A 24480-nucleotide genomic window follows, 5' to 3' on the forward strand; every position below is an offset into this window, starting at 1 on the left:
AAATGAGTTGTAGAGGTGCCTTCAGTCATCATCATGTCTCTAGTTGTGCCCAGAGGGGCATAGCCAGGGAGGCGAAGGTGGTATTCATGCTCCATCCTTCATACCTTGTCAAATGTCCAAAGAGTAAGCAAAGGGTGTTGCTCCTACAGACAAGCCTTCCTTGTCTTGGAGACAAGGAAGAAAAAAAAAAAAGGAGAAGCATTTCATTTTGCCTTTCTCCTTCCTGCCCTAACTGTCTCCTTTTGGGTTTCAAGGATTTATGATTAATATGAAATTAATAGGCAGGTGTCTTCCTATTTTTTTAATCTGCATGACTGTCTCCACCGAGGTGTGTCTTTTCCTTGCTCTCCACTTTTGCTTGACCTTTGTGTTATCTTCCAAAGTCATCCATTTCCTTTCCATTTAACTTTTCTCCATCCCTTTCTAACTGCTTTTTTCTCCAGGCCTGAGCTCACCCCAATATCAGTTTCTAACACTTTTCTGTTTTCATTTTCCTGCTTGCTGTTACTTCTTGTCCCATGACACTTGCCACCTGAAGCTCAGGAAGAAGGTATGTGACATGGCTTCTGCTTTCTTTCTCTTTCAATGCGGAGGAAGAATGTGTGTTAAGAAATCCAGAGCAAGAGGTTCATACCCAGTGGCCGGCACTCGGTCCCGAGCCACAGACATCAATGCAATGATGGACATTGATGTAACCTACTGAGCTGGTGGAAATTTGGCCTGTTTTTTTTTTTTGTTTAAAATAACAAACCAAAAGATTTCTATATATACATTTATATATATAAATATATACTATATAATATGTATAATATACACACATATATAATTTTTATATATATACATATGTGTGTGTATATATATGCAAAAAACAGTTGTTTTGGCCTACTGTTTTTACTGAACTGCTTGTCTTTTTTTGGTGACAATGGTGTCAAGTCCCTTCCTTTGTCTCCAAAAATTTAGATTTTTTTTTTTAAAGGGGAGTGGGACACCCTGCAAAGTTCATATCCATCTGTTGAAATTCAGGAATGAATTTCTTTGAAATCCCCCAAACTGATAAATATTGGTGAAAATTTTTCACCATTTGAGAAAAAGATGTAAAACAAAAGAAATGCAGCAATTTTATTTTTGGTTAAAAATTCACCAAAAGTCAGTTTTAGGAAATTTCAGCCAGCTCTAATAAGGAATAAAAGATTGGATGGCTTTTTGAATGTGGTTTTCATTTGTGGTCACATTCCCATATTTCAGTAACATTTATAACCCCATAATATGCCCATAAAAGTTAATTTTAATTCTCTCTCACCCTGTAATTCCATCATTGTGTATTCTTACCCATAATGGCCTGGGAGCTTGGCAAACCTCAAGAATGTTCCAATAAGATTTTTCTTGTTTTAATTTTCTCCTCTCATTCCCTTTGCTGCCGTTTTCCCACCTGCAGAAGAGGTTCAAGAAGAAGGTATGTGAAACAGCTTCTCGGCCCTCCTCTTTCCCACAGCAGGGCTCGGTGTCCACGCGCGCCTCGATTTTGCAAGGTGGTAGAAGAAAACAAGAGGCGAGAGAAAAATGCCGGGACAAAGGATCTGTAGGCAGAGGGCTGTTCTTATTCTTGCAACAAGGGTGCCCCATATCCTTGTGTATGTGGGCATACACCTTTGCTCCGGTTTCAGGGAGGGAGCAGCCAGGGAAATGCGGATACCATCCCCTCATCCAAGCCACAGCAGGCTCCAAGGCTGATTTTTAGCTCTTGGTGTTTGTAACGCTTGCTGTGGAATAATTGGGGTCTGGCTGTAAAGGTTTCTATCAGATGTCAACTGGTTTATCCTACGTAGCTTGGCAGATAAGTCAGATGGATTTTGAAATCAAAATCCATCTGTGGTGAGGTATGTGTGAAGCTATATGTTACATACTACATATTGTATAATATGTAATATTATATATAGTATATTGTATATATTATAAGTTTATAGACTATAATATATAACATTATATATAATATGAATAATAATACTGCAGAATGCAGATCTTATTAAATATATCTATGTAGATGCTGGCAAGTAACCCCAGCGGGCTCCCCGTATTGCATGCAGCCTTTGCAAAGTGGGACAGGCAGGGCAGAAAAGGGGATGGAACAGAAACTCACCCTTTGCACATGAGAGGTTTGGGATGTGGTGCTCCAGGTAGGAGGAGCCAAAGGGTGTGTTGGTTCCACATTTGCAAAGCTTTGTGCTAGGGGCACATTCAAAACAAGGGTAAACCTGTTCATAACACTGTGGGAGACTCTCTCTGAATGGTTTGCAGGGGTTTTACAGCATCCAGGTCCTGAAGGTTTTACATTCCTTGTACCTGTGCACGCTTTGGTTGCCTGTCTTCATTTCATCTCCTCCTCTCTTTCTCTATTTCATACCCTCTGTGTTTTTTTAGACTCCTCTGTTGCATTCATACACCCTTTAATCTAACTGTTCTCGTTTTCCATCTCATTGCTCTTGCACCCTACCACATCCCACTTGATGAAGCTCATGAAGCAGGTATGTGCCATCGTCTTCTGAATTGCTCCCAGCCATCTCCTTGGCAGTGGGGGGGATTCAAGGGCAGTGCAAGAGGAGCAGGACACGGTTACTTTGCTTTATCTCTTCTGTTGTCTTTGCTTTCCACCTCTCCTCTGTGCCTGGCTCTGCCACAGGCTAACCCACAGGAACAGTCTTGGTGCAAGGTCCGGCAGATGTCAGCTTGGTGGTAAACCAGCCTCTCCTGCCGTGTGCCGAGCTCGCCATAAAGCCCATCTGGGCAATGGCAGGAGATTGTTCCTATAAAACTGGATTTAGAGGGAAATTTCATCACATATTATTTGAGCTTATTGTTAGATTCTCCCCTCTCCAATACATTTTTCCCTGTTACTTTTACATGGTGTAGGTGTTTCTCAACCACACGTGCCTCAAATTCCTTCTCCTCCTGGCCATTAGTGCATCCTTTACTTGGGATAAAACTTTTCCCTCTGGCTTAGCAGAGTTTTCAGCCTGTGTAATATCAGCCCATGTAATAATGTGTTTCTTCTAATCTTCCTTTGCATCCTGTCCTGTGGTTCTTCCCACCTAAAGAAGCTCAGCAGGAAGGTATGTGACATGACCCCTAATAAGAGTAAGCTCTGGTTTAGCCAGTAAGCCATAAGATGTTAAAAGAAAACAGGAGTTAAAAAAAAACCATACTAGTATAGAATAAAACTTGTCACCATTTTGTTTTTTGTACTCCCTTCATGTTCTGTCTTGACACTGAATGCACTGGCAGCGCTACCTGGTAATTGTTGCATTAAGAAAAAAAAAGTGTGAAAACTTCTGGGAAATGTAAACCTCTTAAAATGATGAAGATTGAAAAGCCTTCACTCCAAGACTGGCTGGGCCTCCCTGGGAGGCTTATTTTGGACCAGTTAGGGTGGGTCGGGCCTCTGGATGATGTGCAGATGTTCCTATGGTTGGTCTGCTGCTACAGCAGCTGCAGAGAGGATTTTACTGGGCTGACGTTCTTACGCCTGCCTTTCCACATCCCTTTTTTCAGCTTAAACCCTGTTGTATAAAGCAACTGGTGACAAATTTGATGCTTGAGCTTTGCAAATGATTAAAGATGGTGGTGTTCTTCATGCAACGGAGTTTTCATGCCACTATCTCACAGTAGTACATGCAGCCACATGCCACCAAAAACCTGCTGGCCTCGGGTTGCAAATCCACTTGGGCGAGCATCAGGGCTGTGAAATGGCATGCTGCTTTGGGCTTTATGCAGGACTGCAGGAATGTGCATATAAGACAAATATCATCTGATACAGTCACTTAAATCAGTTTTTAATGTCTCAGACCATTTGTGCCCTCACTTCTGCTAGTGTTTTTTGAATCCATATTCATTTTATTTCCTTGCAATATACTCTCAGGCTTTCCCTCCCCCTCCACTTTACATGAGTGAAAGGTTGTTCTGATGTTTCTAACACTCTTGTCTTCTTTTGCATTTTGCTCTGTGACTCTTCCCACCCGCTAAAGCTCATGAGGAAGGTATGCACCATGACCTGCGAATTCCTCTTTTTCTGTCTGAAGCAGTAATGTGTGCAGGAATTCTGGAGTTGGTTGAAGAGGAGAGGATGCAGAACTATCCTCTGCGTGCTCGCTGACGGCTGCTTCGCTCTCAAAGAATAAGTGGTGTGATGAGTAATAGGCACTAACCACTGTTTTGAAAGCAATGCCTGAAGCACAGTCTGGGGATTGCTTATATATTCCCCAGCGCTCTGATTTCTCTAACCAGGTTATTGGTATGGATACCAGTTGGTACGGGGATAGTGTTCCCAAAAGCATTTCCTCTACACCATGCAGTGGGGCTGGAGGTGGCACAGATGTGCCCTGTGGCAATGCCACGTCCCTTGGTTGCACACACCTCTTCCTCCTGCCCCCCCTCCACACGCAGAGACAAAACTCGCTTTTGCGGCGATGTCTGCCGATGTGGAGAGACCGGCATCTGAAGTCATGAGCAGCAAGTGACACTGTGTCATACGTAGTTTTCTGTTGGGCTAAGGACTGGACCAAGTGGTATTGTTTTGGTTGCAGTGTATTTGCAGAAAATGCCGATTCAGAGAAAAGATGTAGTTGCATGCTTTTTCCTTAACTATTGGTATTTGTCTGGGTTGATGTGCGTTATGCAAAACTGGGGGTATCAGGGTTGCAGTTTTGCTTGATTTTATTATGTGAATTAAAGTCCTGATCTGGTAAGACAACCTATGTGATTAGCAAAATGGTTGGTTACGCCTATTAAAGCACCAGCCTGCCAGCCCAAACCCATTTACCTTTCAATTGCCCTTCTGCCCCCCTCCTCTGCATGTCTGGCTAGGCTTTCATCGGATACTTCATCCTGCAGGTTGGAGAGCAGTGACACGCTTGTACTTACCTTCCCCCATTGGTGTGTGGTCCTACACACCAGTGGTGAAATCCTGGCCACTAAGGAAATCAATGCCAGCTCCTCCGAGCCTATTGATTTCTGCAGAGGCCAGGATTTCTATGCACATGAATAAGAACAGGTTGTATGTACCCTTTTTGCACATTCAAACCTATGGGTAATGGACTTGATTTAAATACAAGTAAATATTTTTGTTAACCAAAGGCTACCAATGGCTGTTGTTTTATAACATTATGAATATATACGTTAGTCACCTGCATCTTTTATCTCCCAACAACCCCTGTCCTTCCACTCCATGATTTTCTAATTGATGTCCATATGTGCCCTTTATTCCTCTTTTAATCTTATTAATGATTTTTATCCCTTTAACCTCTCCACCCTGGCTAAAAAAGTGTAAGGTTTTTTTAATCATCCTCTGTTTCTTGCTCTAATTCTCTTATCTTTCTTTGCATCTCCTTCCCTGCTACTTCCCTCTTAAAGAAGTCCATGAACCAGGTATGTGACTTCTGAATTCCTCTGCGTCAATCTGAAGGGTTATTGTGTGCTGGAAATTCAGTTGCACTTGGCAATTTCACAATTGGGTCATGTTCTGAATTGGGACAAAATGGAAACTTTTCAAACAAACAACAACAAAAAAAGGAGGAAAGTCTTGTTTGGCAGCTATTGAAAATTAGTTTTTTTATTTAGTTGAAACAAAACATTTTGTTCCAAAATTTTTTTCCCTCTTTCCCCTATGCAAGTTTTCCAAATTTTGAAATGAAAATTCTACTTGAGATGCCTCTGAAGCATTGACTCTATGGATAATGTGGGATATATCTAGTGTAATGCAAAAACAAATCTGGAATGAGAGATTGCCACAAGGCCAAAAATGAAAAGTTTTTGTTCTAGAGATGTTAATATCTATGCAACCTGTTATGGTTTGAAACTTTCTGGTTTTTTAACCAAAATCTCAACTGAATCTACATGAGTTCTGAAATATTGAAATTTAATTGAAACTATGGTTTCTGTAGGAAAAATATACCAGTAACTCTAATATTATACTCAGGAATTCAAAGTTGGTGGAAGAAAACAGATAAAAATCAAATATTAATGATAAACTGTAACTTGCAGCTTCCTTACACCTTCCACCAGTAATAATTTCCTCTGCTCTGTGATGTGTAATATTGAAGATAAGAGCTAACTGTTGCATGAAAAATGCAATAACATTTTTGTAAACAAATATCTCAATGTATAAGCTGTAATAATAGCCACTGGCTGGACTTGGAGCCATCCTTAGACTGCGTACGGGAATGTTATAACATTTATTATCTGGAAAAGCAGAAACTGAACTTGCAGCGTCCTCTAAACTGTCTGTGAAAATTATTCTGTGCCATTTGGAGTAGCGTTATGAAAGCAGTCACATCTCAGCAGCTGCCCATCCCAGCTATTTCACTTTGCTGTCCACAGAGGGAGACCAGCCTCTTAGTTTAGATGAGATCAGTACTTTTGCCAGGGTTGAAGCGAGTGAGGTGAAAGCTGTCTGATTGATTTTTGCATGACTTAACACTTCAACATTGCTCTGTGTGCTGCTTCTCATTTCTCTCCTGTTCTTGACGCTTCTTGTTTCATGTCCTTCTCCTTTTAGCCATTTTCATTCTTGTCTGTTATCTGCTCCTAAGGTTTTTCTGACCTTGGTTTGCCCAAGTTAGGTCATTGCTACCATCCCAGCTGCTTTGCCTGCCTCTGTACCTCTTTCGCTGCGTGTTTATTGAATTATTACTCACTACTTGAGTGTTGGTCTCAAGCTTTGGCATCCACGAGCTTGAAATCTGTGCAAAACAGCAGGTATTAATGTAATCTGATTAACAATAAAGCCATACGGACAGTCTCCCCATGTTTTCTTTTCCCTCTGTAACATAAAGTGTAACAAAAAGGAAAGTTTATAAGGAAGATGTAAATACAACAAGTTTAAAAGAAAACTCTTATGTCAGAGGGAGACTGTCCCAGCTTCTCGTATCGCTGTATGATTATTTAGTTTCTCTGTTATTAATGCTGTCTTTGTCCAATACATCTTCTAAGTCACAGCCTTGGCCTGCTCAAGTTCAGAGTTGTTGCTGTTGTGGGATTCTTGCTCTAATTCCTTTGTTTTTCTTCGCTGACACTTTCCACCTAACTGAGTGTGTGTGTGTGACATCTAAATTCCTATGTATTAATCTGAAGCATTCCTGTACATAGGAATTTGAAGATGTTGAAGAAAAACAGAGTCATGAAGAATCAATCTATGCTTATGATTCCCTAAAATTTATTTCCCTATAGGAGACACGTATAATTATTGTTTGTAACTGAAGAGTCACCTTCTAATAAGCTTAGAAGAAACATTTTAGTGCCCCTGAAAACTTTTAGGGCTGTGACTGTACCGCGGTGGGGGTAGAGCTGCAGAAACACGAGCTGCTTATGCTGGCAGGCATTGACTGCAGCAGGACCCCGGCACGCAGGCTCGAGCGGTTTCTGCTCCTTTGCAGCAGAGACAAGCCCTCTGTAGAACCAAATATTTCCAGTTCCGCAGAGCTAAGCCCCACATTTGCCAGTGGAGGATCTTAGATGATGGAGCTTCAGATGCAACCGCAGAGATATATTTAAAGCCTTACTTCCTTGCAGTAGCTCTCATGTCCTCACACCTCCTCCAACAGCTAAAAGGGCACAGGCACAGCCGAAACGTAGGTTACACTGCACACGTGCAAAACTTTTCTTGGGCACGCTTTCTTTCAAATGTAAGGATCACCAGTGTTATTACAATTGCCCACTGAAAATATATTTGCATGATTTAAACTGTTGCAATTCATCAACATTCAAACTCCTCTTGTCTTTCATTTCTATGGCATCCCCTCCCTGTTTGCTTCTACCCCACTGTAATTACTCTCCTTTTCCAATCTTATTAACACTCTATCCCTATAACCTAGTCTGGAAACCATACTCCTACAACCCGATCTTACCAAAGTTTGAGGTGATCCCCTCCTGAATAACTTATTTCTAATTCTTTTATCTTCCTTTCCTATGTTTTTCCCCTGACACTTCCTACTAAATGAAGCCCCCCCTCCAGGTATGTGATTTAACTTCTAAACCCCCCAGTGTCTGTCTGCTGGGACAGCGTGCATGGAAAGTGAATACAAGGTGACAGGAGATAACAACCTCTCTTGATGATAGCTTGTAACTTGCATGCCTTTGGGGTGGTTGTTTTTTTAATTTTTCTTTTTTTCTCAGTAAAATGTAATCAGCACTAAGTAGGAGGAGACTTACCTGTTGCATGAAAATGTTACTAAAAACTAGGGGAACACATACACTACTGTGAAAGAGTAGCTCAGCAAGAAGCATCCTTGTGAAATGGGTTAAATTCTGCACTCTGGTAGGAGAATGAATGTTTCTCCCTATCACAAAAGCTTTGTTTCAAATCTTGGGGCAGAATTTACCCATTGACTGTACACAGGGAATCTAAATAGTGTGAGATTTTGCATTATTTTTATGCCTGCTTTGCAAAATAGTCTGAAGTGCGTGTATGGCTGAAAAGCAAAATCTGCCCTGCAAATCCACATTGCTGATCGATTCTTGCTTTGCCAAAAAAACCCCAGAAGAATAAAATGTAGAGCTGCATGGACTTCTAATGAACCTTCTCTTCCTATGAAGTAATCCATTTGTAATTCTCCATTGCAAATGGATGTGAGGAACAGCTGTAGACTTATATAGACATGCCAGTTGTCTTCAAGGAAGAAAATGGCCTTAGCCATAGATGTAGAAAAGAGAACCGAGCTTCTTTGGAAGTTAGCTGCACGTTGATGATGAGTTACAGCAGGTATTTCAGTAGGTCTCCGAACCATATTGCATTTATTTCAAACGTGAAATACTGCTGTAGAAAAGGATGGATCTAATAGCGCTTTGAGAGTGCTGACAATGTTCATGTGCATACTTCAAATCAGGGTAAACCTTGGTACATTGTGCTGTCAGGTTGTGCTTTATGTCATATAATGCTTATAGGGTTTTTTTAAGCACTGAATTATTATCATAAATCTGCCTGTTTCACCTGACTGAATTCTTTTCCTGTCCTGTGACTTCTGTTTATGTTATTTCAAATGTAACTAATTTATTTTATCCCAGGTTTGCTTAATAACTTCGCCTCATTCTCCCCTTTTCCTCTCTGCCCCTCCTCCCCTTTGGCTCAAAAGCTCTTTTGGTGTGTGAAATAACAGGTTTCTCGTTCTCATTCTCTTATTTTCCATTGCACCTTGTTCCATGACACTTCACACCTGAAGTTCATGAGCCAGGTATGTGACATGACTTCTGATTTACTTCCTCTAGTTGCAGCACAAGAGTGTGTGTGTGTGTGAGTGAGAGCTGAGAACAGGAGCCTTGGGTTGGTAGAAGAGAACAAAACAAGAGAAACAAATATTAACCACAATGATCACTTGCAGCCCTTTTCTCCTTTAATCTCCATGCTTACTACTACTTTAACCTTACAGCATCGTTAACTCCTGACAGCCTCTCCAGATACCTTTTCTCCTTGCCTTAATTCACTAATTCCTTTATTTATCCCCCCCCTTCATGCATTCCCTGGTCTCTTACTCAGGCTTCCAAGAGCTTTAAATATCTGTTCTGTTTTGTTTTTTTTTTCCTATTTCCTGTCATTCCATCACTGCTTGTACCACGACAACAGCAGAGGAAGCCCCTGAAGAAGGTATGTGATGCACCTACAAACTCTTACCCTTTTTCTCTTTCAGTGCTGGGGAAACAGTGTTAAAAACACTGACCTTGTTGAAGAGCAAAGAGAGCACGGGAGGGAAATGGTCTCTCTGGATGGCTTTGGAGAAAAGGGCTGTACGTTTGCCAAACCAAATCACCAAAAAGGTGTTTTTTCTTCTTGTTCAATCTCCGGAGAATCTGAGGTTCCCAGCATAGCAGGGAGAGAATGGGGACAGTTGCTCTTAGGAGAACGGTACTGGTTGTGGATTGACTACTGTGCTTCTTCTCTTTTGCTTTTATCCTTCAACCTACAGCTGATGAAGGCGGCGAATACTATGATGGTAGCTCAGTGTTGTCTTAGGACAACAACGTCATCTTTCTAACATCTCATTCTTTTTTTTTTCTGCATCTGCTTTTGTTCCTCACTTGATTTTGAACTCAGGAACTGGGCCAAAACATCTCTGCCGCAAAGAATTGCTTACTGCGCATATCCAATCACCCTTGGGGGATCACTTGTATTGAGAAGGCTGTACATTCTCATTAGAATAGTAGATGGCGAAAATCAAGTTCTAGAAGGTTGCTCTGGACTTGTCTTTTAGCTAGAACGTGTTGTGTCATAGCTCTCATCAGCAAACCTTCTGTATCCCCCAAAAATCAGGAAAGCACCTCTTAAATCCCAGTGACATACTTGAAAATGGAGCTGAGCCTTGCATAGACGTGGCTTCCTCACCCAACCTTTAGAAGGTCATGGTCTCCAGGCCTGCCTATACAGATATTTAAGCTTCTGCTACAGCCAAGCATTTAAAATTTTGCTAAACATCAAGCATGTCAATAAGCTTATTCATACTGGAGGGGCAGGCCATCGGCTTAAGATAGTGTCTTTTTAGTATTTGGTTGAGTGGGTGCTTTAGCACATGGATGGGGACAAAACTCATGTAAAACCCACCAAATCTAAATGTATGCAGGGTCAGTTTTGGTGCTTGTATGAGGGCAAGATAACTTAAGGCCCCTGGGCCAAATTCAAAACCAGTTTAAATGTATAGAAAGACTCTCATGGACTTTTACAGGCCTTTGAAGTAGCTTGGTTGTGTTCTGACTGCCACGACGCGTAGAACACCTGGCCAGCTGTTTCCAAAGATAAAGCCCAGTGCCACTTGAAACCACCCTGCATTTTCTGTTTCCTTGTTTTGTTTTGTTTTGTTTTTTGTAGATTTTTCTTTTGTTCATTTGTTTTAATTTTCTTGCTCACTTTTCAGGCTTTTCTCTTATTTAGGGAAATACCCTGAGGACCTTTCTGAGCCCCTTTCTCTCTCTTTTCACTCTCTTTCCTTTTACTTTTAATAGCATATTGATTTTTGTTTTTCAAGGACAGGCTGTGAGTTAGAGATGTTGCTTCTGAGAAGTGGGATTAAGGGAGGGTGTTTAGGGATTTCTGAATGAACTAAAGGCAGTTCAGATGGATTCACAGAAAGGGGGAGCACTGTGTGAACATCTCATAGACTGGGCAGGAGAAAGTGAGGTTATGTTTATAGTGGTGTGCACTCTCCCTGCATTAACCTTTTTGGAAACCAGAAACTCAGAGACTCTCTCATCACCAGGGCAGTGAATTTGGATTTCCAGTGGTTCTTGCCTTCTTTTGGCAGGGTTTTATGTGGGGATTTCATCACAGCCCCATGGTTCATGGGCACAGTGACCAGAATGTCACTCAAAATCCACCACAGGAACAGGAATTTGCTATGACAATTCCTGCTTGTCAACAAATTTTGGCTCAGTTCCTTGACTTGGTGTCTTGAAAGAAGGTGTATTTCAAAATAAATCCCTGGGCTGCTTTTCGTGCATATGGTATGGACTATGCTGGGTCATGCACTGCAAAAGACAGATTTATTACTGTTAATTTTCTAATAAGGGCTCCTATTTCTTTGTTATATCCTTTTCTGGTTTTCTGGAGGTACCTTTAAACATTCTAACTACAGTATCTTATTCCAAGAACAAGTAACCTTAATTTTTATTTTTACAATTGTTTGTTGGTTTAATGAATTTTAAAGTGCCCATTTGGTGGCAGCTGAAACCAAATTCACACAGTCATTGACAGACAGGTGTTGATCCTGGCAACCATGGTCAACAAACAAAACCAGTCATTCACTATCTACTTCCCCCCCCCCCCCCCCTTTCTATAAAATGTTACTAGCTGGTAGCTTTAAACTAAACAGGGATGTTTTTGAAAATTATCTGTGTATGTCACGAGCCTGTGTGAATAAACTCCCTCATAGACTGGTTAATTGTGAATACTTTTCCTCTCTCCGGATAAAAAAACCCAACAATTGTGTTAAGAAGCTCACTGGCTATTTGAAAAGCAGAACAACTTGAAAAATAACTGGAGAAATATAGAAGTACACTGTTGCCTAATGGTATTTTTCTTCAGGAATGATTTGTGGCTTCCTTTATACAAATGCTCTAAAACCCTTCTATAATTACATGCTGTTTATTTTATTAGTGTTGCTCTAGCATCTCAAGACCTCAACTGAGATATGTTTTGGGAGGCAGTGTTCTTGAAATAAATGAGAAAAGTCTACCCCCCCAAATTTCATTACTGAAATTGGGAGGGTAAACTGTGAAAGAAAGGAAAATTTTGTTTCTGATCTCTCACATCTTTTCTTTTAATGATCTCAGTAACCCATTTCCACCCACTTCCTCATTTTTTATTATCCAGCATCTTTGTAACTGATGTCTCCACTAAATATTTTCCAGTATCAGTTTTTGCTATTTTTTCCTCTGATAATGTTCCATTTTATTTTATCCTACTTTGTTCCATTTGCTCTTCTCAATTTCCTCCATCAGTCACAAAACAGCTGGATGCAAATAAGCATTTAAAAAAAATAATATGCTTCCTGTATCATGATACGGATAGCAGGGTTCGTGCACCCAGTCTGAAGGAGGCTGTTTTTGCTTTCACTTGACAAAGCTGGTTGTTTTTACCAGATTCAATAGGCTGTGAGCTTTTTACCTCAGTTCCTCCCACCAAAGCAACACAGGGAGAGTCTTGTACTGCAGTATCCAGCAGCATCCCTGAAAGATCAAACGTAGCGTGTGGTTATGAAAGTCAACCTGGTTCCCTCTGAGACTGGGCCAGAAAAAACACATAGGTTTAATATACTTCTGTTTGTGAGAATAACAGTGCTGAACTTACTGGCATTACACTGGAATTAATAAATAAAGTTTAAAAAGCATAGCAGGGAGGGGAATTGATCACAAGCACAAATGTTAAGCAAGTAACTCGTAAGACAGCACGTTTCTGTGCTGGGAGAGCCAGGGAAAGGTCACTTGTAGGGGAACACTTCTGACTGCCAGAGGGCCCAAGTTGACAGTCTCTGTGATGGTTTAGCCTGCCTATCAGAGCATTACACCTCTCCTGGAGATGCAAAGATCATTCCCATTAACACCCAAGGGAATTTTGCATGTAGCTCAGCAGGAGAGGATGCTCGCTAAGAGAGGATGGCCTGTCCAAGCTGGGTTTGAGGAGCACCACACAGTGCAGAAGAAGCTTATACTTATCTTCTCCACAGCACCAAGGTATCTCAGGGACGTGTGCTCTAAGCTATCTTGGGAGTCAATGAACCTGGAGAAAATGTGTCATGAAGCTTTTCCTCTCCTGGCCTCCATGTGAGGCATTTGAGCAAAACTGGCAAAGCCTAGTTATCATTGACATGACTTTGAGTTCAAGTTATCTTTAGCAAAAGAAGTGCTGATTGAAAAAGGCAACATTTTTTTCTACCCTCCAGCCCAGCTGTCCTCCTTAGAGCTTTGGTCAGGATGGTTTGAGAAAAATAATTTAGTATTTACATGAAACCATTGCCTTCCAGATGCTACGTTTGGGACTTTTATACAGTCTCTTGTTTCTTTTCTGCCAAATTCTGTTTCAAGGGTAAAACCAGATTCACTCATAGGAAAATGGGTGTGTGAGTGTGTGTATTTCTTTTGGAAGTGCTTGAGATTTAACCAGTTTCTCTGGGATGTTTCCCCTAAGATTAAATTTCCCTTCCCTCTTTTTACTTTAGCAGCTGGCATGATCTCTGTTGTTCTAACTGTTCTCCCTCTTTTTCCCTTCCTGTTTTGCTCCATGTTTCCAAATACAGAGGAGAAGCCCAGAATAAAGTAAGTATGAGTGGCAGGGGATCAAAACCCTGGGATCATTCTTCTGACCTAGCAGAAGCCTTTAGATTGTCTATTAGGCAAATGGCCACTAGAAGCCTTTACCCCTCGTGCAACATCCAGCTGTTCCTGCATGCCATTGCAGGATGTCTGCTTCTGCCAGAGGATACCTTAGCGGTAGTTACTGGCCAGGGTCTTAAGACCAGTTCCTGATAGAGTCAAAGGAACTTGTGAACGATCCAAGACACAGTTATCTCACAGTACCTCAAGATACAGACAGCTCAACACTGAATCCTTTGTGAGAAGCTACGGCTGGGAAACTACCCATCCGTCCAGGATTTCTGACAGTAGGAAGGACGGAAAAGATTGGTCTGGGCTGATTTGAGCTTAACTAGGGTTTCCTATGGACCTTCTGGCTCTGGGACCCAGCACCTTCCCTTCCCACTCCACCAGCTGCCCAGAAAGGAGCATGCAGCACTGTGCCGACAGCCTCATGGGCCAATATCTTTCTGTGTGGCAGGGAATGACCTTAGGCTTTGGGAATGAAAAGGTTTTTTAAGGGTAACTCTCTGCCCTGCATGACCTTCCACAAAGGACAAAGGTCCTTAGTGCTATTCTGGAGTAGTTTTCCATTGACTTGCTGTTTCACCCCTCTGTATCTCCATCAACATTTCTTCTTGTCAGCGTCATTCCTGAGGGCAGGGCAGGTCAGGATATGATATTTAAAAAGCTGCCTGCTCTTTAAGATGAAAATCCTTTTTTTTTTTTAATTTTTTTTTTTTTTTTCCTTTTTGACTCTTTGCAGACTAACTGCTCCTAAGATACCGGAGGGTGAGAAGGTAGATTTTGATGTAAGTATTCCTGAGACTGACTGTGTTTGTCTGTCTGTACCTGAGCCATACACATATGTGCAAACCCACATAACTCCTCCTGTATTGGATACTGCCGAGGATAAAGTCAAGGACAAAAGTATGGATGCTTTGCTGCCTCTTTTTAGTGAAAGGCTACTCTCTGCTCAATTAAAATGACTCAATTAAAATATTAATTCATGTGTGTGTGTGTGGTTTTTTTTTCTCCTTGAATCTTTGAAGCCAATCTATGAAGAAAGGGAAAATAAGCGTTTAGGAGCTCTCAGGTTCCCTGTCCCATTGCTGTAAATGGTTCGAAAGTTGCAGGCTGAAATAAAGCAGGCCCATACTCATCTGTTGCTGAGAAACACTACCTAAAATGACAACAGAATTTTAGTAATAAACAGAGATCCAAATATCTTACTAGAAAGTTGATAGAAAAATGAAGAAACTCCACTCTTGCAGATCTCCACAGAAATATCTGCTTTGCCCAAAAATGCAGGAACATTTTCTAGATAACATTCATATTCCAAAGTGAAGGGGAGGCAGCTAAGTACACGCAAGGAGGAGGCAGCTAAGCAAAGCCAGGGACAGAATGTGGTGTAGGGGAATAGGATTTTGTTCCCTTCTGGGCCACTGACTGACACCTGAATGAGTCTCTGACCTGCATCAACAGCCACTTAAACTATTCCCATGGATTTCCACCGATACCTGCAGACATTTTCTGCTTTTGTTTTTCTGTGTAGGAAGTGTCCTGGGAATGTCCAGGGCATGTTCCTAGAGCACTATGGGCTGGCTTAACACATTTCTTTGCTCTTCTAGGACATCCAAAAGAAAAGGCAGAACAAAGACCTGATTGAACTGCAGGCCTTGATTGACAGCCACTTTGAAGCCAGAAGAAAGGAAGAGGAAGAGCTAGTTGCCCTCAAGGAGAGGATTGTGAGTCCTTGTACTGCCGTTTCCCTGTACTAGATTGAGATATCTGCTGTAGATGCAGAAGTTGAATCCATCAGTCCCCTGCCAGAGTTTGGCAGAAAGCTGTATTGCCATGTACAGAAGGGACTCCTCAAGTCATCACCAAATAGCTTCTTCCCACTACTGTTCCGTCTCTCAGTTTTACATCTGGGAATTGCACGTGAGACCTTTCTACATATTCTGGCAAGGGAGCAGGTGGCTCACTCTACAAACCAAAGCTCTTGGTGGTGGGGTGTAACACTGGAGGTAGGTAAAGCCACAATGATGACTGAATGCCTCTGCCACCGCTTCTTGCAGGAGAAGCGCAGAGCTGAAAGAGCAGAGCAGCAGAGAATCCGGGCTGAGAAGGAGAAGGAGCGTCAGGCAAGACTTGCGGTAAGTGTCTTTGCATCTCTCTCCTTGTCTCAGCATCAAATTTAAGGGAGATCTTTAGAGAGAGTGAAAACCTACAGATTCTGCCTGTCTCAGTCCAGAGAAGAAATGATCACTCTCTTAAAGCAAGGGCAGGAAACACGAGTTGCCAATTCTCATCAACATGCTTATCTGATCACGTTCCCTGCAGTGACACTGCCTGTTGGGGAAGCTGTGAGTCTCCCCTAGAGTAACTTGCTTCTATGTGTCACACTCCACAGGAGGAAAAGGCACGGAGAGAGGAAGAAGATGCCAAGAGAAAGGCTGAGGATGATCTCAAGAAGAAGAAGGCTCTGTCCTCCATGGGTGCCACATACAGCAGCTATCTGGCTAAGGTAAAAAGCATGGATTGGTGGGAGAAATATTGAAGCGTTAAACCACGAGATTCTGTTCCCATCACTGGGAACAGTTGTTATTACAAGTTGAGAAAACAGCTCACCTTTCCTTCTTCTGATCCCTAGCAGCTTGTCTTACATGCTCTGCCACTGAAATAATTTCATTCAGTCTGAATATCTGCAAGCTGACATTAATTGATGTTCTGAAAATAGGCTGATCAGAAGAGAGGGAAGAAGCAAACAGCTAGAGAGACGAAGAAGAAGGTCCTGGCAGAGAGGCGCAAGCCCTTGAACATCGACCACCTTAATGAAGACAAGCTGAGGTGACATACTTATCCTAACCTACTGAATATAATCCACTGAAATTTGGTTTTACTGTCCCAGAGTCTTCTCTAGTGAAAAAATGAGGTAGAGGAGAGGGCCTCCCTTGAAATTAATCATGGGACAATGTTAAGTTGTGCCCTTCCTTGATCTGGGGCAGAGGGGAAATGGGGATATGGGGAATTGTTGAAATAGCCATCTAGCCATGCTCCTGGCATAGCTCCATTAGCCTCTCTTGCTAATTAGGATTAGTCATTTATGGGACTAGGTACAAATTTTAAACCCAGCTCTGGGATTAGTTGAACAAACCTACAGACTGGTATCTGTAACATTCCCAGAGGTGAGTTGAGGTAGTAAGGTATGAGTGTGGGTTTCCATGGAGGCTGGAAGCTTGGGAGCTGAGTGCTCTGGTGCAGAGCAGTCATCAGATGATAGTCTGGACTCCATACATTGGAGTTTACGCATGATTGAAAGATGAGGTTGGCTCACCTCAGCCCTGAAACAGATAAGATTGCACAATGGCAGCTGCTCTGCTCGTCTGGGTGGCCTTCAGAGTCCTCCTTCCTTCATGTCTGTTTCCCCTGGACTTTCTTCTTTCATTAACAGTTTTGGGGAAAATTAAATCTATAGGAAGTATTTTAGTATGCGACACATGCAAGAGTACAAGTCTAAAGGTTCTCGGGTGAGAAGGTGAGAAAAATGTGACCTTGAAAATGGTGAGTAGCTTTCAGAGGATGGAAAGGGTTTGCAGGAAGATGTGTGAACTACATAAATAGAATGTAAAAAGCCTCTTTACTAATGATGTGAAAACGGTAGAAAATAAATGATGTGATGTGTTTCTCCCATCTTCTTTTCCCCATAAATACACAGGGACAAGGCCAAGGAACTGTGGGACTGGTTATACCAGCTGGAGACTGAAAAGTATGACTTTACAGAGCAGATCAAGAGGAAAAAATATGAGGTGAGCCACCTTTTTGCTAACGGCACTGGGTCCAAAATGTAAAAACCGCTGTGGCAAAAGCCATGTGGAGACATCATTTGTGTCTCCAATGCCCTTTTGCAATATTTAAGCAGCAAGACACTTGGTACTGCATTCCCCTAACATATATTCTTGGACTGGTTTTCACATTTTAGGCTGAAATTGAATAGAGCACTCTCAAGGTTTTCAGTTTCCAATGGAAAGGCAATCCCAACAGAAAATGGACTCTCTACCCTCTTCCCAAACACATCTTGTTCATTCTTGTTTATCTACGGGTAACTGTGGCTTGACAAATCAGTAACTCAATTCTCGCATCTCTATTGCAAAGTAATACTTTTAAACCCATCTTTGATTTCACAACGTGAAATGATTGAATGTTGTAAGTTTTATTCCCATCCCAGACAGATTCCCTGTGGACTGAGCTCTCTGGAGTCACTGAAAACTGTCTCCAGATAGGAGCATCTGACTGAAGTGTCATATGGCAACAGAAAATGAATGTTTCCTTCACAGTCACAGGACAGGGCTGCACTCACCTATGTCAAGTTTTAGTGGCTGAGAAATCCTACTGGTTTTCTCTACGTCTTGCTCTCCTTTTAATTCCCAGTTACACAGACACATGCTGACAGGGAATGAGCAACACCAATGTAACTATCTCAATCTCTCTTAGATTTTAACAATGCGTTGCAGGCTGCAGGAGCTTTCCAAGTTGTAAGTACAATGAACTTGCCTGTGTAACAGCAGCAGCAAAGGCTACGAAATGCATGAGCCTGCCGCATGGTCAGAGGCCAGGTGCCAGACAGAAACTGGCACCTGGCTCCAAATGCAGAGAGAAAAGAGAAAACTGGATCTTGTGTCTCTCCCTTTACTTCCTTTTTCTCTTCCCTTCCATTCTTTGAAAAGAGATGAAGCAGTAACTTAGGTAGAGTCAGGGTCCAACAGGGATGTGGCTAAAGAACAGAGCATGCAACCCACTCAGACCATCTCTAAAATAATTCCCTATTCAAACCTCTGGTATTACATGTGTGGGCGAGTCACCGTGATGCATCTGGGATACATGCAGAAGCTTAGGGATGCATGTATAATAGCTTGGAAAGATTCTCCACCTTGTGGCCACATGCTTATCCAGATCCAAAATATTGGAGAGCTGGCTTAAGGAAAACAGGTCAGCTGGGTGTGGAAGAACAAGAATTAAGGCAGCGCCAGGGGAGACGTATATGCTATGGTAATGAAACCTCTGCATAAACAAGAGATGGGTGGCTGCTGATGAAAAGCAAGGAGAGGAAGTACAAAGAATGAGCAAAATAGAAGGAAAAGGCACAATAAATGGGAAAAGCTGAAGAAAAAAGGGAAGATTATAGCAGGAAAAAAAGTGAGGAGAAAGGTAAGTGAAAACAGCAAAGGGAATGGAGACGCAACCAAGGATGCAAGGGAGAGACAAAGGAAGGAACTGGGACAGACAGGAGCGGAGCTGTTCTTTAGCTCCAGTGTCTGTTGCTCTTTGGTGCTTCGTTGGAGAGTGAATGTTATAGTCACTATCACAAGGTTATCAGTGAAGGTAAGTCTTAAGTCCTTGGGTCAAACTGAAGACAGCTGATTCTCCTCAGCACTTGGGAAAAACACTCAGTTGCAAAAAATAATTTAAACCTCTGCTGCAGATATTAAAACTTCCATAAGTAAGTACAAAAGCAGCTGATCTGCTGATCTCTCCTTCTTTGTGTTGTCCTGTTCCCGCAAATGTTTCTGTTTCTGTTTGCCATGGAAAGACATGAGCCAGGAAATCCCTGTTGTTGGGCCAAACTGAATGTATAACTTTTTTTTCGTTTCGCATGTGGGGAATGTCATGTGCCACTTAAAATATTCACTCTTGGGTCATCAGTTCTTGGACCTGCAGAGCCAGTGGAGAACATTGAATTACACCAAAAGCAGAAGCAAAACATGTGTCTTGGCAAGTGCATTTTTCCACCCCAGAAAAACTAGGTAGAACATTGACTTGGTTACAAATGAGAAGGTGAAGGGACAAAAGAGGGTTCTCTATCACACGCTAGTTTCTGTGGGCTTTTCCAGTACCTGAGCTGGAAGAGTCACAGGATTTCAGTAGTGAGTCCAGGGCTACGGGCTGGGACTGAGGTGCTAAGTCAGGCCATAAGATGCTCATCCTGTGCAAGGTAGGTGTTTGCTTTCCAGTGTGTCAGGTCGAAATATGCAGTTTACCTATGGCTAAACAAAGGGATGCTCTATCTTTTAGGACAGACTCTCTAGTGACCTGCAGTCATCTACAGAGCTTGGGAAGGTGTTCAGAGCCCCAACTCCAACGTTTGCCTCTGTGGTTGCTCAAGCTCTCCTTGAATATTTTCTTCTTCAGCCCCTTTAAAAGTTAACTTCTCTTATTAGATGAGTGGCTGGGAAGGTGGTGATTGCTGCAAGCTCCTCACCTCCTGCTCTTCCAACCAAGGTCCTCCAGCAGAATGTGTGACCATTCTTGAGGTCCCCATCCAAAGTCCACTAAAGCTCTTAGAGCTTATATACTTCTGAATGTGTAGGAGTACGGGAGGAGTGAGAAGGTGAGGTTTGACATATACATGTGGGTTGGGCCATGCAAGAGCTTTCCAGCTGGCCAGGGTGATGTTCATTCTGGTTCACTTGCCTGCAGTTTGATACATGAGTTCATAGGAGATTAATCTGTATACATAGGAGCTCTTCTAATAAGGGTTATAAAATTCTAGCTCTTCTTTCCCTTGACATATGAAATGGGCTTGCAGATTTATTGCCAAGGAGCAACATTTCTCTCCTTCAAGCAAGGTTAAGCTTTTATTTCAAAGAAAGTATTAATCCCTACCAGAGGCACCTGCTTCCAGCACTTCAGCAGGTAAAACTCCCCTCTCTGTGAGGGAACAATGTTTCTTTATCTCTAAAATCCCTCGTCATGTATGTTGTTTGCAGATTGTCACCCTCAGGAACCGGATCGATCAGGCTCAGAAGCAGTAAGTACCTATATCCCCTTCCAAGCTCCTGGCTTGGGGATATCTTCTCAGTGTTCAAAGTAGTCGCTTCAGCCTCAACACCAACATTTTCTTGTTGCAATGAAATGAGGCTAGGGATGGAAGGGCAACTCCCATCCTGCCTTACATTGAGAAAATGAGGGGGAAACTGAAGTGAACGTAACAGCTAACAAGAAGAAAATCATGTTTCTTCACACCATGTCCAAAAAAATTCCATCTGCTTATTTTTGGGGTTTTCAAACACCTGACTGAGGTGCTTTGAATACTTCAGGGAATACAACCCTTGTTTATGAAGAGTAAACAAGTGGTTGCTAAGATTGTAAGGAATGGTGTGTAACAAGACTAACATCATGGGATTACTGTTGTGAGTTCTTTTCACTCATCATCTCTCCCACTTTCCTTCCTCACAAGACTTCTATTTCATTAGATTTTTTGAGTCTTATATCTTAAACTATTCTAGGTGAACCTATGAGATACCAGAGTTAGAGAAAGCCTGGGGCCTAGGGCATGTAGAAAACTAATAGACACACAGAGAAGGAACTGCAGGGGAGCAAGGGATGAGAGCTCTGAAGTGGTGGGATTTGATCTTCACTGTGCTTCTGTAGCTTCTTAGAAAAGTCATGCCAGGAATGAAGTGGTGGTCTTTGGTGACATCTTTGGATGACAGCAGTGACTAGACACTGCCTTCCCACTTCCCCAAGCCACCCTGCCTTATCAGATGAATGTAACACTGGGCGGTCAGTTGTCCATAGACGCCAAACATAAGGCTTGACCTTCCCGTGGTATTTTCTGTACAGAGCTGTAGGCTGAAAAACCTCAGTAGAATGTGCAGCTGCAGAAGGATGCCATGGTTTGTCTGGGTGTTGCTGCTCTTCTGAGGGGCACTACCACACCACCCACAAGAGGCAGTACCATTACTGCATGTTTGTGCCCCCAAAAGGCATGACACTCTCTCAGGACGGCATTGGAAAATGTTGCACTGAGAAGCCCACAACTTGTGAGATTTCTGTGTACTTAAATTCTACCCACACTGGACTTTATCATTCCAAAGCAATGTCTGCTAATGTGTTATACAAGGATCAAGTGATCCTTTTGCTTCGGACTTTATTAAGTCTCCTTAAGCACACTCTAAAGGTTAGGCATAACATCAAACATCACAGGTGCTTATGGAGATAAAAGGACTCCGCCTTCGTTTGAGGAGCTATGCAGTTCCTACACTTGTGGAAAGGCTGGCAAAAGGGACACTGGGATGAATTTAAGATAAGTAGAAAACGCTCTGCTCTCTCTCATGTAAAAGATAATTTTTTTCAAATAGACCAAGTCTAACTTGGTCAAAAGGTAAAGTATCCACTGTGTGTACGTCTGTGTCGCTGTGCTACATACTTCTGTAGATATGATTAGTGCTCTTGAACCAATCCATGGGGAGCAACACAAAACTCTCCCCAGATATGTCATCCACATTTTTCAATGCTCCTTGGAGGAACCAGTGGTTCTGAAGAAGGGGTCTCTGTTGATAGCAAGACCCCACCACCTTGTGCTTGGCCCCCAACTCCATGCTCTGCCATGTCAAAGAGCTGCCCCCAGTTTGCATGTGCTTTGGTTCAAGAAGCAGCCTCATCATCACGTGTGTGAGATGGAAAGGTCTGGTGGTGTGCCGAGCCCCAAACACCAAGGTACTGCCCATGGGAGCTGGTGCAGAATCTAACCCAACTAACTTCATGCCTGGCCCTTCTCTGACTCCAGGCGTGCCTGCTTCTCCGTCAGAAGGTAAGTGGCTTGCATGCAGGATTGCCCTTCTGTGTGCAAGAGGATACTATTTGCAGAGTGTGCTTCAGGTGCTTTGTGTGGGGAGTGTAGCTGGACTGCTCCCACGCACACTACAAGTAAGACAGGGATACTGATATGAGGGGAGGCCTAAACAGTTGTTTGAACTGTTTTGGAGGCTCCTGCTCTCGTGATACAGGACAGAACCCACTCTGCCTTTGCTAGAACAAAGCAATTCTTAGTTGTATTTAAATTACCGCTCAGCTTTTTGTCTCCACTACTAGGTGACTAGACCATCTGGGGAATTTGACCAGAGGTCCCTGATAATGAGCAAAGTTTCACCAGAAACAGCTCTAAATCCTAAAATCCAGATCATAGCAGATTTGAATTCAGGAAACATCAAGTCTGCGGCTGGATAGGTCTGTAATTTACTTTTGAGACCACCTGGACTTCTGTCCTGATAATGCAGGAGTCTGGAAGGGTCCACCTCTTTCAGGCATGCACATCCTGGCCTTTCACTAAGAGCCTGAGGAGGTATCTCCTTCCACAATATCAACGATATTTTTCTCAGGATGTGCTCTATGGCAGGTATGCCGAACATGTGAGAAGTGAAAGCAGCTTGAACCTAATCTGAGAGCCAGAAATGTGCAGTGCTCACAGAGCCCCACCACTTTCATCACGCTGACATGTTTTCCTTTCCTTTTGCATTGTAGCAGCAAGAAGGCAGGAGCCAAGGGCAAGGTTGGCGGGCGCTGGAAGTAAAGAACCAGGCAGGATGGCCCTTAGTGGCGTGCAGAAACCCTGCTGGTCTCCTCTTTCCTTCTTCACCAATCACTTGTGTTCCCACGCCTCAACGATAACAAAAATCGCAACATCAGCCTGGGTTGGCTATTGCTGCTGCTTTTCTTTTTCTTCCTGGAGGGGTCTGGCGGCTTCCTCAGTCAAAAGGAAGCAGGTTCCTTGTGAAACTCGGATGACTCCTTGCTGGCATCTTCAATTCTTGCTAAGCATGTCCTTTATCCTCCTGATACCAGCCCTATGCTGTCCTGTAGATTGCTGTGTACAAATCTCTGGATTTTGTAAATAAAGTGCGACCAGTACCTACTCCAAATGACAGCTCGCTGGAATGTTTTTTCATATTTTATTTAATGGCATCCCATTTTGCAAGGATTTGGGAGTTGTTCCAAATCCTTACTTAATATTATTTGATCCGGCTCTACACCTGGGAACGATGCTCAGTATCATCCACAAAGACCCAGTACTGGAGGCCTGTTTTACAGCCACCATACAGGCAGATAACAAAAGCTGACCCTGTTCTGGGGGAGCTCATAATCTAGATGCCACATGTAGTTGATACTGACTTAAAAGTTTGAGTGATGAAGGGAATCAAACAATCAGGAAAAGAAACAAATCCAGAGAAGCGGTATTTTCAGTACACAGAATTTCTTAAAAGCAGACAAGTCACAGTACAATATAGAGAATGATTCATTCAAATATTATATTAAAATGAGTATTGGGATTTAGTATTATACATAGGTTAACTGCCTCAATAAACAAGTGTGAATTACTTGGTTAATTCAGTGGAGATGTCAAAACACAAGTGGCTGTTACTAAATTTGGGATGTGAGCTATTCTGTAGGGCCTGTTGTCTTTGCCAACCCTTGAAATGCCCTGTTGGAGGGCAGCCCACCAGGGATGGTGGTTCTCGCCCATGTTTTCAAACTTCTGGCTGTTTCTAGTGCCCACGTTCACACTCATAGATTCATAATAGTGGTTTAGGTGGGAAGGGACCTTCAAAGATCATCTAGTGCACCCCGCCTGCCGTCGACAGGAATGGTGTTCACTAGATCAGGTTGCTCAAAGCCCCATCCACTCTGACCTTGAACATTTCCAGTGTGATGGGGCATCCACAACTTCTCTGGGTAGCTCGTCCAGTGTCCCCACCACCCTCACTGTATAAAGCTTCTTCCTTATGTCCAATCTAGACCTACCCTCTTTCAGTTTAAAGCTGTTGCCCCTTGTCCTGTCATGACAGACCTTGTAAAAAGTCTCAAGACCCCTTTAAG

The 24480-nt window shown here is 42.6% G+C and overlaps 1 protein-coding gene across 1 annotated transcript; it reads left to right on the plus strand.

Annotated features, from left to right (window-relative positions):
* The first annotated feature begins 1334 nt into the window (after nt 1-1334).
* Nucleotides 1335-24005, plus strand: TNNT3 (troponin T3, fast skeletal type). Its single transcript, XM_074148584.1, is given in 15 exon segments — nt 1335-1418; nt 1420-1453; nt 4020-4031; nt 5404-5418; nt 9608-9628; nt 9948-9974; nt 13767-13785; nt 14588-14633; nt 15453-15569; nt 15903-15980; nt 16238-16351; nt 16565-16674; nt 17543-17633; nt 18319-18359; nt 23128-24005. Coding segments are annotated over 15 exon segments (858 nt in total). The 3' UTR covers nt 23177-24005.
* The last annotated feature ends 475 nt before the right edge of the window (nt 24006-24480 follow it).

This window comes from Numenius arquata, chromosome 6 (genome assembly GCF_964106895.1).
Source record: "Numenius arquata chromosome 6, bNumArq3.hap1.1, whole genome shotgun sequence".
In the NCBI taxonomy this organism is placed as follows: domain Eukaryota; kingdom Metazoa; phylum Chordata; class Aves; order Charadriiformes; family Scolopacidae; genus Numenius; species Numenius arquata.